The 16,179-nt window shown below is 40.5% G+C and overlaps 1 protein-coding gene across 2 annotated transcripts in view; it reads right to left on the minus strand.

Annotated features, from left to right (window-relative positions):
• Positions 1-16,179, minus strand: part of CPB2 (carboxypeptidase B2) — a 52,164-nt gene that overhangs the window by 24,243 nt on the left and 11,742 nt on the right. For both annotated transcript variants that reach the window (XM_037986718.2, XM_007960336.3), the window contains exons 2-5: positions 10,561-10,636; positions 6,650-6,774; positions 4,875-4,983; positions 1,297-1,398 (exon numbers count right to left, since the gene is read on the minus strand). In XM_037986718.2, coding sequence (XP_037842646.1) covers positions 1,297-1,398; positions 4,875-4,983; positions 6,650-6,774; positions 10,561-10,636 — 412 coding nt within the window. The remainder of the gene's footprint in view (positions 1-1,296; positions 1,399-4,874; positions 4,984-6,649; positions 6,775-10,560; positions 10,637-16,179) is intronic.

Genomic DNA, 16,179 nt, shown 5'->3' on the forward strand with positions numbered 1-16,179 from the left:
TATGAAAAACAGTGTGGAGGTTCCTCAAAAAACTAAAAATGGAACTACCATGTAAGCCAGCAGTCCTACTATTGGGTATGTATCCAAAAGAAAGGAAATCAGTATATCGAAAAGATACCTGCACTCCTATGTTTATTACAGCACCATTCACAATAGTCAAGACATAGAATCAACCTAAGTGTTCTTCAACAGATGAATGGATAAAGAAAATGTGGTACATATATACAAATGGAATATTATTCAGGCATTAAAAAGAATAAAATTCTATCATTTGCAGCAACATGGATGGAACTGGAGGTCATTATGTTAAGTGAAATAAGCTATGCAGGGAAAGACAAATACCACATGTTCTCACTGATATGGGGAGTGGAAAAGTTGATCTCATAGAGGTAGAGAGTAGAATGGTGACTACCAGAGGCTGAGAAAAGAGGATACAGAGAGGTTGATTAGTGGGGACAAAATAGATAGAAGGAATAAGTTCTAGTGTGTAGTAGCACAGTAGGGTGACTAGAATCAACAATAATTTATTGTCTATTTCAAAATAGCTAGAAGACAAACTTAAAATGTTCCCATCACAAAGAAATGATAGATGTTTGAGATGATGGATATCTCAAATACCCAGATTTACACATTGTATGCATGTATCAAAACATCACACGTGGGGAGAGAGGGAGAAAAAAAATCACATGTACCCCAAAAACATGTACAATTATTATGTATCAGTTTTTAAAAATTAGCATCAAAAAGCTGCACCACTTTTTTAATTTTTAATTTTATTTTTTTCAAGTCCTGGTTTTATTTTCTGTTAGTGTTTGTCCACTAACAGAAATAGTGTTTGTCCAGTAACAGAAAATAAAACAAGGACTTGAAAACAATAAACACCACTTCCTTCATTTTATGGACATGTTACAATGGCTTATCCAGTGTCACATAAACAGAAACAGAGTTAATTCTAGAACTGGGGTTCATCTAGAACTGAAGCCTTAACCCCCAAGAGACTGTATTTGGAGATAGGGCCTTTAAAGAGGTGATTAACATGAGGCCCTTAGGGTGGGTACTAATCCAGACTGACTGGTGTCCTGTGGGAAGAGATTAGGACATACAGACCAGGACAAGACTGTATTATTAATGGGAAAAATAGCCAACCCCTAAATAGCCAGGTATTAAAGTTGAGGAACACCTGTAATGCAAATATTTTCAGAACTCAAGAAAAGAAACTCAAGTTTTAACAAACACCGCTGGAGAATTAATCCCTCCCCTCACATTGAAAGATCAACGACTTTCCCCACAACATACCTTTAAAACATAAAGTGGGTGCTTCTCATATGAGGATCCAATGTGGATTTTTGTAAGCATATCAGGATACCTCTCAGTTATAAGTTCTATCCAAGAATAGATCTAGCAAAATGGAAACCAGAGGTTAGTCACAAAGCAAGTTCAAAGCATTTCCCTGACCAAAGGAAGCAACTAACTTCTTCAGAGAAAGGAAAACCTCTGTATGTGGAATGCATGAGGACCTAAAGCACTTATGGGGGGGTGTTTCTTCTGATGTTTAGGGAAATTAATAAAATTAAAGTTTTCATAAGTGTCAAGGTTTTGGGAAAGAGTGAAAAAGTGCTAAGATACTTATAACGAGGTAGGAAAAGTTAATCTTTAAACTATGGCCCCTGAAAGTTATGTTTAAAGTCATCACAATGATAACAAATTCTTGTTATCATTCATTCAAAAGTTCACTTTTATATGGGACTTAAAAATGCACTTTTCAAGATGAAGGGAGCCCTGAGCACCGTCTTTACGCAGGATAAAGGGAAGCATCGCTGTTTCCCACTAAAGACCTGTGCAAGCACAGTGAGATTGGCAGAATGATGAGAGGCAAAGGTGGGGACAATCTGGAGGAAAAACAAACAAACTAACTCAGTTATCCCAGATTCTGGACCTCTCTCTTAGGTGGAAGTCCAGTTGTTTTTGAGGTTCTGTCAAGATAATAGGGGAAGGAAAAAAAAAATCCGACTTTAGGGCGGGCACCCACTTCAAAGCAAGCATTGCATTATTGTCTGCTATGAGATTGCTGGGATTGAACTGGGTTATGTTTTAACGTGGACCAACTTTTGAGGGTCCATTCTTAAACTCTGATGCCTTCTGAAATGGAAACAGTCAAATCCTGGCTTTATCTCTGGGAACTTTCCTAGAGGTGATTTCAAATAGCAATCCTAGCTGGTAAAAACTGGAGCACCATTTATCCCTGTGTTCTCTGAGATCGCATAACCAGCATGAGTGGTAGGTGTGAGTGGTTGTCCCCATGCCGAGAATTAAGGACTCCTGCCCACTTGCCACCAAGTACTGATCCTGTCAGTGTCTGGGGTGTCAGAAATGTAACCATCAGCAATTTCCTAGTTGAAACTCCATTTCCCGTGTTACTCCTCTAGGCATAAATACACCTGAGAAAGCTACCACAAAAAAATTAATTTATTCATTGATACTTCAGTAGATTTCCTCTAACACGAGAGGCTGTGTAATCAATCTGAAGGCAGTTTGACCGACAGACTTTATTCATTTCTCAAACTAAGCTTGGGTAGTAATGCAACATTCTTTGAAGAACTCTTTTCTCTCGCCATTCTAAGAAGTAATTTTTGGCCATTTGTTTCTTTCTCCCTACACTGGATCATCTAAGATCTCCTGGTGTGAGTCAATGACAAAATAACCTGTGCTGCCCACCAGGCCATCTTGTAGGGAGGGCTGATCAAGAGACCACTGATCAAAGGGAAAGAAGTACTTAGAGGAATTTCCTGGGAGCAAAATTGTTATGGTTCCTATGAACCTCTTCGAAAATAATAGGGGCGGGAGTGGAAAGAGAAGTACAAGATATTTTCTAGAATGTCATAGTTAAGGACTAAATGTTACACCCCTTTCTCCAATTCGTATGTTGAATCCCTAACTCCCAGTAGGTTAGAAAGTGACTGTATTTGGAGATAGGGCCTTTAAAGAGATGATCAAGTCAACATGAGGCCCCTAGAGTGGGCACGAATCCAATCTGGCTGGTGTCCTTATATGAAGAGGAGATTAAGATATACAGAGACAGACACCAGGGATGCATGTGCACAAACAAAAGGCCATAAGAGGCTGGGCATGGTGGCTCACGCCTGTAATCCTAGAACTTTGGGAGGCCAAGGCAGGCAGATCACTTGAGCTCAAGAGTTCGAGACCAGCCTGGCCAAGGTGGTGAAATCCCATCTCTACTAAAAATACAAAAAATTTGCTGGGCGTGGTGGTGTGCGGCTCTAGTCCCAGCTACTCTGGAGGCTGAGGCAGGAGAATCGCTTGACCTCCAGAGGCGGAGGTTGCAGTGAGCCAAAATTGCACCATTGTACCCTAGCCTGGGTGACAGAGAAAGACTCTGTCTCAAAAAAAAAAAAAAAAAAAAGGAAAGAAAAGGCCATATGAGGAAGAACAATGTGAGATCACAACTACCTGCAAACTGAGGAAGGAGGCCTCAGTAGAAACCAAACCTACTGACACTAGCCTCTAGAATCAGGAGAAAACAAATTTCTGTGATTTCAGCTACACAGTCTGTGGTATTTTAATTACTGCAGCCCTAACAAACTAATAGAGCCGTGTGCTTATTCTCTCCTCCTGTGTCATTCCAACTCTTTCCTGAAGATATGGTAAGAAAACATAACTTTTTTGAACAAAATAATTAAAATATGTTTTGACAAATATTTAAAAATAGTTCTAAATATGGCATTCCCCTCTTCCCACCAAACTTATCACAGCAGTGACAGTTTCACCTTCTGTATTTTGCAAATCCCACCTATGAAACCTCTCTGCATCGAGTTTGCTCATGCAGTCCTGCTGATGGGTGCTGGAGAGAGGTGGTCTAAGTTGGATAGATGTAGGAGAGATTTTTAAAAAAGGGGGGGGTGCAATCATAAGACCTCATCAATCAACCAGGCACACATTCTAGAAGCATACTGACTTCTTGCTTAATTAACTGGGAAGGAGCAGATGCTTTTAAAGATTATATACATAAAATTGATTCTCATTACCTAAGTCTTAGATGTCTTAAAAATATGGATATGGTCCCTAATAGTTTCTGGGCACCTAGTCAAAGATGATAAAAATAGTTATATTAGGCAATATAGGGGCATACTCTTATAAAAAGGCATCAAGGTATTTTTTACTACTTGGAGAATACCATATAAAAAAGAAAGTCCTCTTGCGAATTTATTCTTTTAACTAACAAATATAGGGAAATGGCTTTTAGTGGATTATGTGAAAGCTTGCTGAGGTCTCACCTACACATCAGCACCTTACTGAAGTTCCCTCTAAAAGGAGTGGAACCTGTAAGTACTGATATAAAAAAATCCAATTTCTTAAAGATTAGAACAAAGGCATTATTATTATTCTTAAATAGCTTCCTTCTAATGAATAAAATGCTATTAGTTATAGTGTATTAAATGTAAATGAATATATTTCTTTAATTCAGTGAGCTAATCTGGTAATTAGTAAAATTAGGGTGATGGTCCAAAGATACATGATTTATTGGACTGGTGATTTTTTGGTGGCAGCTTTAATTAAAGCCCCTATTGTTGAATTTCTGTTGTTCCATAGCATAAAGTGTTACTCCCAGCAGTTAGAGATATTCTTAGCTGTAGACAAACATCCTGCAGTTTACCAGATATGATGCAATCTTCTCAGGGAAGATGACCACCATGTAATTAACCTAAGTGTGTGTGTGTGTGTGTGTGTGTGTGTGTGTGTGTGTGTTTGTGTTTTACCATCTTCTACCAGTTATGATCCTTGGATATTCCCCTGGTTGAAATAGCAATGCTGGTTAAATGAAAATAGTAGCTTTGAAGAGCTGTGTGATGGCTTACTTCATTTAGTGAGTGATACTGTTCATAGTACGATGTGGAGGCTCGGGGGCTGACTGTGTCATTGGAAATCTGCTGTTGAATAAGATCTTCCACATCTGCCAGCAGGACACTAGGTGATGAAACAGAGAGTAAGCTAGTTTCCAAGCAGAGGGTAGAACTTCCCACATGGCGCATTGCAGGCACAGCAGGTGAGCATGAAGAAAAAAATCACTAAGAAACCTAATAAGCATTTCATCAAGGTAAAAGCACGACATCTCACATTGTGATAAACTGATCGACAAACCCTTTCCATAGAGCCTACATGGGCACTAGAGAAAAAGTAGCTCCTATTAGGTACATTTTCAGAACCTCCATAAAAACCACCTTTTCCCATCATTACCAACATTACTCAATGGTGATTCTTCAGTGACTTTTATATGAACATATGGATTGATGTACCTTTCTTCAATCCAGAATATCACTGTATTATGCTGTTTTCAGTTAAAGAGGAAGAAGCAGCAGGAAAGCCTTTTCTTTTTTTTTCTTATTTTTTCCCCATTGACCTGCACCAGATGTTCTGCAGAGCCAAAGAAATAGAACAGGAAAAGGGAAGTACAGGAAAGGCATCTCATTCAAGTTCTCTTCAGAGCACCACATTTGTTAACCAGGCAAATATTTTAACTGAATTCAGGCATTCTATCACCTAAGATGAACAAGTTGAAAGTTAGCCGTCATACTAATAAAGGGTTCTTTACTTTTATTTGGGCCAATAAATAAAAGCCGCAGCATTGACATCAGAAAGGTCTAAGTTTGACTCCTAACTCTGCCATGTTATTTCTGATTTACCCTGAAAAATTCCTTTATAAGTAAGGATATTTTTTCATCTATATAATGGGGATTGCATCTACTATTTGGGGTTAAGATTAATAGACACAATGTCAATTAATAGGAAGGTTCAGCACACAGTTCCTGGAAAACAGTACACACCTATAATATACTCTATAATATATTACTAATAATTAACATAGCATATTATCCAGGGGGCACCCATTGATACACAGAAGAGAGCATGGTCTCAAGGAAGGGGCCAGGTCACCAGGAAGGTACTGGCAGTTGGGCAGTGGATATGGAGAGGAGATATTAGACAGGAGACTCCATAGGAAGAAGGCTAGACTCTAAGCAGAAATTGCACCTGATACACTTTTTAAGAAAAGGAAATCATTTCTAATCTACATGGTAGGTGCTGTTTTTACCCTTAATATACAAAACTTGGGAACAGAGAGGTGAATAATTCCCCCAGGGTCATGTAGGTGGTAAGGGGCAGTGCCAGACTAACCCGAGATGTCTGCAGAGTCTAACCACCTGTTACACTTTTTAAAGCCAGACATTCAGAAATGCTCACTGTCTTTGTGAAGAAGAATTAGCAGAAGCTAAATCCCCTCCCACAGCTGCTTTTTCAGGAGATATCACAAAGCCTACCAAGGCAAATGACAATTTTGCTCCCTGAGTCTGGGTACAGAGTCGCCAGAGAAAAAAGAACTGAGAGGCTTTGCCAATCATTGCGTCTAACCTGCATTTTAGATAAGGGACCAAGGACATGAGGGGTTGAACCACTTATCCAAGATCACAGAGCTGGACCTTAGGCTTTATCACCAGTCCATTCGGTCCAGTCAGAGACTTCTATGCTGCCATGGTTAATACATTTTATTGTTCCAGGAAGCAATTATACCATACCCTAGTCAAGTGCGTAGTAGGTGTTTATAATAGCTACTCAATATGCATTGAATAGTGCCTACCTGCTTCGAATTCCGCTCACATTTAAATGGGCTTTCACATTGTCGACATCAGATGAATTTACAAAAAAATGGACTTGTTTGTTCTTCTCAATAAGGTCAGCTGTTACCGGCTGCCAGAGAACAATCTACAGTTTAGGGGGCAAAATTGATAAAATTAAAAAAGAGTTGTTCACATCATTCTAATCTGTAGCTAGAGCCATGACAGTTTTATCTATAAGGAGCATGAAAAGGACACTACCTGACGCTGGTCCCCATCCACACACATGGTAATATAAACATTTATTTTGCAGTGAGCTTTTAAAAATTCCTTTCTATAACTTTAGTGGCAAAAAAAAAAAAAAAAAAAAAAAGCCTGGAATGTATAAGATAATCCATAAATATTTGACGAGACAATGAAGAATGAATGACTATATTCATGACTTAACTATAAAATTGCATGTGTACATCAGATATTTGAAAGGAAACAAATTTTGTCTAGAAAGAAAGTTGATTAAACTGATTTTATTTAATAAAAATTTCGTGTTCTTATAATTATCATGTCATTGTTCCTTTTTAAGAAAATGTGGCACATATACACCCTGGAATACTATGCAGCCATAAAAAAGGATGAGTTCGTGTCCTTTGTAGGGACATGGATGCAGCTGGAAACCACCATTCTCAGCAAACTATGGCAAGAACAGAAAACCAAATACCGCAAGTTCTCACTCATAGGTGGAAACTGAACAATGAGATCACTTGGATACAGGAAGGGGAACATTACACACCGGGTCCTATTGTGGGGAGCGGGGAGGGAGGAGGTATAGCATTAGGAGATACACCTAATGTTAATGACGAGTTGATGGGTGCAGCACACCAACATGGCACATGTATACACATATAACAAACCTGCACGTTGTGCACATGTACCCTAGAACTTGAAGTATAATTAAAAAAAAAGAATATAATTTTAAAAATGTATCTAATTATGGACTTTATTTTTTCTCTCTTAATTTTTTTTTTTTTTGAGACGGAATCTCACTGTCACCCAGGCTGGCGTGCGGTGGCGCGATCGGCTCACTGCAAGCTCTGCCTCCCGGGTTCACGCCATTCTCCTGCCTCAGCCTCCCGAGTAGCTGGGACCAGAGGCGCCCGCCACCACGCCCAGCTAATTTTTTGTATTTTTAGTAGAGACGGGATTTCACCGTGTTAGCCAGGATGGGCTGGATCTCCTGATTTCACGATCCACCCGCCTCAGCCTCCCAAAGTGCTGGGATTACAGGCGTGAGCCACCACCCCCACGACCTTAATGTACTTTTTCAAGGCACTTTCATACTCATTTCCTTTGATAATTATAACACTTTGATATAGACTAGGCAGGTGTTATTATTTGCATTGTTCAGGTGAAGAAATTAAGGTTCATACCTAACATCTAAAGTCGTACAGTTAGAAGTGACAGAACAAGAGCCCGAATTCTAAATCTCTGATGCTTCCTCTTGTAGTATTTCCTCTTTACCATGATGTGGTGGTCGTGAATGTGCACCACTCAGCTCTTCGGTTGAGAGAAGCACAGTTGGCCGGTGTTTTCAGTGGCTGTCCTGGTGACCCACTAGAAGCTGAGGCCATGTGGTTTCAGGGCTGCAGCCAGCCGATAACTGAGACCTGTGGAAGTGTTCATGCAGGCCCCTTCTTGCCAGATATGGGGTTCCCGTAACAGGTGACTGGCTGAAGGACTCACCACTGAGACTGACCTAGCCCAGCCTTCCTTGGAACTGCCCTACCGTCTGAGATTCTCCACACAAAATCCTCCTTTCTGCAGAGGTGTCAGAGCTACAACATGGTCTGATGATGTTCCCTGCCTTCTCCAGCTCCCGCCTCTATCCACCAACAGCATTCCCCTCATCACTTGCTCCTGCAGTCTGGTCTTGACCTCTGCTTCTTGGAAAACACTAACAAACAAGGAGCTATCAATTTTCTACCATGGTATTTTTACGGGATCCCTGGGGTCGCTTTACCAGCAGAAACCTCTGTGGTCAGTGGCGCCTTTGCCTAAGTTTTGCTCGGGCCCACTAAGCCACTCAACTTGGCAGGCTGTGCTCATCTCGTGCTACTGGCTTGGGTCCCATTCCTGCCAAGGGCAAGCTGAGCGGTGAGGGGTGTGTGAGCCAACAGGTGTGGGGTCCAGCTACTGCACACAGTGAGGCATGCTGGCTGCGGCAGGGTGGGCATCTTCTGGCTCCCTGCAAGGGTGTGGCTAGACCAGGTGTCCTGCAAGCAGCTTCCATGGCTGGCACCAGGGAAGGTGGTGGCACCCGGAAGTTTGGAGACATCAGGAACCACAGAGCCCTAAAGAGGGTGTCATTGTCCTGCCTCAGGGAGCTCTTAGGTCTGACCTCCCCAAAAGGCTGCAGTTCTTCTCTCCTTCTTGTCACCCACAATGTGGCAAACAAGGGGCGTGTTTTAGCCCTGTTTGTGTTAGAGCTCTTTCAGCTCCACCATTTGGCAGGTTCCAAGTTCTTGTCCAGTGCCCAGGAACAATGAGGTACGTGGACAAGTGGAGGGCGAGCGAGGTGAAGAGGAGCTTTACTGAATGATAGAACAGCTCAGAGGAGACTCACAGTAGGTAGCTCCTCTCTGCAGCCAGTGTCCTGAGGAGTGTTAGCTCTCAGCAGAGAGGAGACCCTGGAGTGGGTGGCTCTTCTCTACAGCTGGTCCTCTCGATGTCTCTCCAGAGACTCTGGCTGAGTCTGGGGGTTTTTATGGGCTTCAGATGGGAGGAAGTGCGTGCTGATTGGTTCATGGATGGCCATGGGCAGGTGTGGAAAAAGCACCATCAGCTCCCACTGTGGTCCACAGGACTGGCAACCTTCCTGGGCTTGAAGGTGGGGCTTCACCAGGGACCCGCCCTTTTCTGCCTAGGAGCCTGTCTGCCTCCTACAGCTATTTATGGCACCCAGACTTTTCCAGCTGAGGGGGCCTGCAGGCCAGTGCCGAGATGCCCTCAGCAACCCCCTTGGCTTCCCTCCTGTGCTCGTCGGTACCCAGGGGGCTAGCATGTCAGTGCTGCCCTGAGATGCACACAGCCAGCCAGGTTGTGACAGCACCTAGGTTCAGCCTCAATTTTACTCCAAGATTGGAGTGAGCACCAGGAACTCGGAGAGGCCAGACAGCGGGAGCAGGCACTTCTGAGCGTGTAGGAGAATGGGGGGTCTTCTCAGAACAGTGAGAGGGCAGAAATGCCTGGGTCCACAACCCCAGCTGGGCAGCTGCAGCTGCGCCCAGGAGGGCGGGGCTCCTGCCTGCTCCTGGCCCCCAAGAGCACAGGGATGTCCAGGTCTGTAGCTGCAGCTGGGCAGCTGTAGCTGCGCCTGGAGAGCATGAGGCTCCCGCCCTGCTATCACAGAAGGGGGCGGGACTTTCACCTCTTCCTGACTTCTGCTGGCTCCGTGGAACACACAGCCCCAGTCGTGCCTCCCCAACTACAACTGGCCATGCCTCCCCCAGTGGCCACCACTGCCATTAACATTCTGTAATTCTTGTCAGTTTTCTACATCTTGGGTGAGATGGGTGAGATGGGTGAGAATTTTAATAAATGTACTCTGTGTTTTTGGTACATCCTTGGTTAAGAACCATTGTTTTATGAGTAAGCTTTTATTTATAAATATTTTAATTTCTGTTATTGTAGCATCTTTGTAAGTGCACACTTTAAATCCCAAGGTACTATTATGAAAATGGCTGGAAAGCCAATAGCACAAGTGAAGAAGTTTTGATCTGGGGAACCAACAAAGTCATGTGATTATGAGAAGGGAGACAAGGCTATGAGAAGAAGAGTTCATACCAGATACATATAAGCCAGACAACATACAGGAGGAAACTCAACACCCAGTGCTTATACAAAATGAAACCAATATAAACATAAATTAGGGAGAAATTACCTCATATGTTGTAGTAAGATTCTGTAGCACTTGAACTTGCCTAGAGGTTCTAGGAAGAGCAGCTAGAACCTGGCCACTAGAGAAAAAAATAAAAGAAGATTTTGATATTAAATAAAGAGTAAAGATGGAATACATTATACTGTGAGGAGTTTTTAGGTAATTGCAAAAGGGAAACAAAATTTAAAATGTTATTAGGACAGAGGATCTCACTATAGACTCAGTGTAAAAAGAGAACATATACTCTCCGTCTTTATGCTCCTAGGCAACTGCAAAATCAACAGCTCTCTTGACTGATGGGTCAGTTTACAGAGTACTTACTTCTTTTTTCTTGTGCATGCATGTGTGTTTTCATTTTAAAAATTAAATATTTGATGCATAAGGTAATATTTATGCCAATCCTGGTTTATTATATAATAAAATGAATGCCTGTGAACCCATCACCCCACTTAAAAAGTCCAACTTTCTTGACATCCTGAAGATCCTTGTGTACTCCTCTCTGCCCCACCCCCTTGCCACATCATCAAAGGTATCCTCTACCTTAAATTTTGACTTTTGCTCATTCCCTTGTTTTTCTTTATAGCATGGATTTTTAAACACATGTATGTGTGAATTCTGAAACAATACCCTTAGACTTGCCTGGTTCAACTTTATAAAAATGATATACTATATGATGTATTCTTCTGAATCTTGTTTTTTTCCTCTCAGTATTGTATTCTCAAGATTATCATCTGTGTTGAACTATCTAGCCATAGTTCACACATGAAAGCATTTTCCTACAAGTGGAATTGTCATTTCATGGGATATGCACAGTTTTAATTTCATAGGATAGTGTCATATCAGTCCCCAAGTTTTTTGTATCAATTTATATTGTCAGTAGCAGTGGAAAAGATTTCCTGTTGTTCTTCCTCTTTGCCAATACCTGATGCTCTCTGACTTTTCAACTTTTCCAATCAAATTTTTATGAAATGAAATCTTCTCGTGATTTTGATTTTGATTTTCTGACTTACTAATGAAGTAGAGTTGTTTATATTTGATTATTGGCCATTCATATTTTTGCTTATGTGTTATGTTTATTCAGACCACCTGCCCATTTTTTTCTAATTTACTTGTATTTTTGTAATAGTTAATTTGTATAATTTCTTTATATATTCTAAATACCAATTTCTTGTCAGTTATATGTATTGCAGATATCTTCTAGTAGTTTATAATTTGTCTTTTCTCTTTCTTGATGATGTGCTTTTTTATTTTTTAATCATTTCCTTCCAGGTTTGTGTGGTTTGTCTTTCTAGATATCTGGGATATAAAGGTATTCTCTTATATTTCTTCTGTCCTTCCTATTTAAATTTTAAATTCAATTGAAAATTATTTGGTTGTGTGCAGTGTAAAGAAGAAATAGACTTTTTTTTTCTTCTTAGCATTGTTTATTATTATGAGTTTTTACATCATTGATATTTTCCTCAGGGATCCACTACGTCAGTTTGGTCATATATCAAGTTTCCATCCTGTTTGGCAGAGAAAATGCTGGCACATCAACACCATTGCTTCTTCCTGTACACAGAAAACTTCATTACCCAGCCTTCTGTGTGGTTGTGTTGAGACCTGGTGCCTGAGCGTCTGCCAATGGGAATGTGTGGGAGTGTTACAGGCACCTAAGAGTAGGTGTGTCTTCATGTGCATGTGTTCCCTCTCATCCTGCGGCCAGAAGCAAAGAGCCCCAAATGTGGAGTTGCATAATGGAAGCAGCCAAGGTCTCCAAGTTGGAGGAGAGCACCAGGGAGAGTTCTATGACCTTCATCAATTAGTATTATGAGTGAGAAATTGCTCTGATCTGAATGTTTGTTTCCCCCCATAATTCATATGTAGAAATCCTAACCTCCAAGGTATTAGGAGGTGAGGGTTTTGGGAGACAATTAGGTCATAAGGGGAGAGGCTTCATGAATGGGATTAGTGACCTTAAAAAAGAGACCCCCTCCCCCTTCCACCATTTGAATATATAGCAGGAAGGTGCTGTCTGTGCAGAAGACGGCCCCTTGGCAAACACAAGAATTAGCTGGTGCTTTGTCCTGACCTTCCCAGCCTCCAGAACTGTGAGCAATAAATTTCTGTTGTTTATAAGCTACACCATTTAAGGCAGTTTTTGTTATAACTGCCCAAAGGGACTAAGACAGAAATAACCCTTTATTGTGTTAAGTAAAGCTATTTCAGGTTTTATTAGTGATTGTAGCATAATCAAGGATTACCCTTGATTATGCAAGGGTTACCCTTGCTAATATAATGTGCTCTATTTCTTAGTTCTCTATTACATTCTCTATTATGTTGATATATTTGTCTACCCTTGAGCCAATATCACTCGTCTTAGTGATAGTAGCTTCATATTACATCATAATACCTTAGAGAACAAACTCTTGCTTCCCCTCTGCCCTGCCCAATTCTTTTTTCACAAGCCTCTTGCCTTGATCCTTTGCTTTTTCACATAACTTTTTAAAATCAGCTGGTTATGTTTCATGAAAAAAATGGAATTTTCATTAGAATTATATTGGATCAATAGATTAATAATTTGGAGAGAACAGATATACTCATGATACTGAGTGTCATTTATCAGTAAATACAGTGAATTTCTTTATTTGTCTATTCTTTTTTTTTTTTTTTTTTTTTTTTGAGATGGAGTCTTGCTCTGACGCCCAGGCTGTAGTGCAATGGTGCGATCTTGGCTCACTGCAACCTCTGCCTCCCAGGTTCAAGCGATTCTCCTGACTCAGCCTCCTGAGTAGCTGCGATTACAGGTGCACACCACCATGCCCGGCTGATTTTTGTATTTTTTAGTAGAGATGGGGTTTCACCATGTTGGTCAGGCCAGTCTTGAACTCCTGACCTTGTGATCCACCCACCTCTGCCTCCCAAAGTGCTGGGATTATAGGCGTGAGTCACTGCACCTGGCCTATCTGTCTATTCTTTAATGCCTTTCCAAAAGTTTTATAATTTTATCCATATAGATATTGGTTTTTTGGGTTGTTTTGTTTTGTTTTTTTATAGAGTCTTGCTCTGTCGCCCAGGCTGGAGTGCAGTGGTGCATTCTCGGCTCACTGCAACCTCCACCTCCCTGGTTTAAGCAATTCTCCTGACTCAGCCTCCTGAGTAGCTGGGATTACAGGTGCATGCCACCAAGCCCAGCTAATTTTTTGTATTTTTAGTAGAGATGGGGTTTCACCATGTAGGTCAGGCTGGTCTTGATCTCCTGACCTAGTGATCCACCCGCCTCGGTCTCCCAAAGTGCTAGGATTACAGGCGTGAGCCACTGTGCCCGGCTGCACATTTTTAAATTATGTTTTGTTCTAACAAATTTGCCTTTTCATTAGTAAATGATAACTTGTAATATGCCACCTCTAAGCTCTTTTTTGCTGAGATATAGAAATAAAATTGATTTTTGGTGTTGATTTTCTATTCAGCTCCCTTGATAGTTTTGATAATTTTAGTGTAGATATTTGGGGCGATTTTTCTCTTTGCAATTAATCATTACATCTACGCATACTATTAGGTTGGTGCAAAAGTAAGTGCGCTGTTTGCCATTACTTTTAATGTACTTAATGTACTTCTAATACATTCTGCTTCTTTAATTTCAATGTTTATAGAGCCCCTTTTCCCCTTCCTTTTTGTCTTGCTGTGTTGCCTGGGACTCTAGTACAACATTGAATAGAAATGGAGATAAAATGCATGATTCATAATTTTTGAGAAAAACCTTATAATATTTTACCATTAGAATGTTTGTTTTAGATTTTTGGTAGATGCCTTTTATCAGTTTAAAAAAAACTCCTCGCTCTTTGTTATGAGTTTTTATGATGAATAGGTGTGGATTTTAAATGCTTTCTATAAGATGAGCATATGGGTGTTCTGGCTTAATCTCTTAATGTGGTGAATTGTATCAATAGATTGTTTAAAAAGCAGACACGTGGTTTGTTTTCTCACCTTTGCTTTGTTGTATTTCTATTTTGCAACTCTTGCTAAGGTTGTGAGAATTCTTAGTGATTCTTACACAGCCAAGGCAATAGATTAATGTGACTCAACATGAATTTACTTTCTTTTCACATACCACTTAGGAAAGAATTTCTTAGTAAATGTCCTCATCTCTGCAGCTCTCCATCCAGTTTCATAGGTAAGTGATAAGGAGAAAAAGGAAGCAGTGAGTTGAGGGATTGTGGACTCTGTTAATGGCAATGGCATTCTTAGGTTTCCAGTATACCACTGAGTAACCTCACAAGAACTATTTTATTTAAATTAAAATTAAGCTATGTTGGTGGCATTTACCAGCTGGGAGCCCATTTTTTTTTTTAACTGAACAAGATTTTTCTTTTATTTTCAAACAAATATTGCCCTTGAAATATGATGATAAATATATTTTAAATTAGAAAAAAATGCTTTCCTCTTGCTTTATTTAAAGCTAATCTTAGACTTTGCTTCCAGTTATACCCTCCTTTATGAAATAACTAAAAACCTAGATAAAATGTATGGAACAACAGCACTCAAGACATTACACAACAGCAACATGATGACTAAATGCAACATGTGTTCTGGATTGGATCTCGGAACAGAAAAAGGGCATTAGTGGGAAAACTTGTGAAATCCAAAAAAGTCTGGAGTTTAGTTAATAGTAATATAACAATGTTGATTTCTCAGTTTTTACAAATATATCATGATAATATAAGATGTTAACATTAGGGTATACTGGGTGAGGGGTATACAGTTGTATTACAATTGGCAACTTTTCTGTAAATCCAAAAATATTCCAAATAAATCATCTTATTTAAGAAAACCATGTACCAAGAGCTCTGGAAGCACAAAAGAGGTTATGATAACTTCTGTTTGTCTTTATTAGCAAAGGCTTCATAGAAGGGATGTCGGGGTGCATAAGAATGTCTAAGAGTGGGTAAAGGCACAATAGCAAGAGATAAAGGGCACTGTTGGGAAAATGGCTCTTGTTCATTGTTGCCAAGTATAGGATACCGGTGTTTAAAGCAAGAGAAGAATGGGAGCTAAACAGAAATGAGTGTGGGAAGTTATGTTCGTCCTCCCCTAGAGAAGGTCTTGAATGCATTCTGAGAAATTTGGACTTTATTTTGTAGGCAATTAGAAGTTAGAAGGGTAACATTTGAGCTGTGATTTATAAGGATAACTTTGTTTTGTTGTTGTTGTTGTTTGTTTGTTTTTGAGATGGAGTCTCGCTCTGTCACCCAGGCTGGAGTGCAATGGCGCGATCTCAGCTCACTGCAACTTCCACCTCCGGGGTTCAAGCGATTCTCCTGCCTTAGCCTCCCGAGTACAGGCATGCATCACCATGCCCGGCTAATTTTTGTATTTTTAGTTGAGATGGGGTTTCACCATGTTGGCCAGGCTGGTCTTGAACTCCTGACCTCAGGTGATCCATCCACCTCAGCCTCCCAAAGTGCTGGGATTACACGCATGAGCCACCACACCCACCAAGGATAACTTTAACAAGGGTGGAGGGTGGCTTTATTTTGGAAATCCTTAGTAAAATATTCTGAATTCTGGAAATAAGCCTATGGAGACTTGATCATCAGAAGAGGGGAAAAATAGCTAGATTGAGAAATTTTATGTCAATCTCTG

Source organism: Chlorocebus sabaeus, chromosome 3 (assembly GCF_047675955.1).
Source record: "Chlorocebus sabaeus isolate Y175 chromosome 3, mChlSab1.0.hap1, whole genome shotgun sequence".
In the NCBI taxonomy this organism is placed as follows: domain Eukaryota; kingdom Metazoa; phylum Chordata; class Mammalia; order Primates; family Cercopithecidae; genus Chlorocebus; species Chlorocebus sabaeus.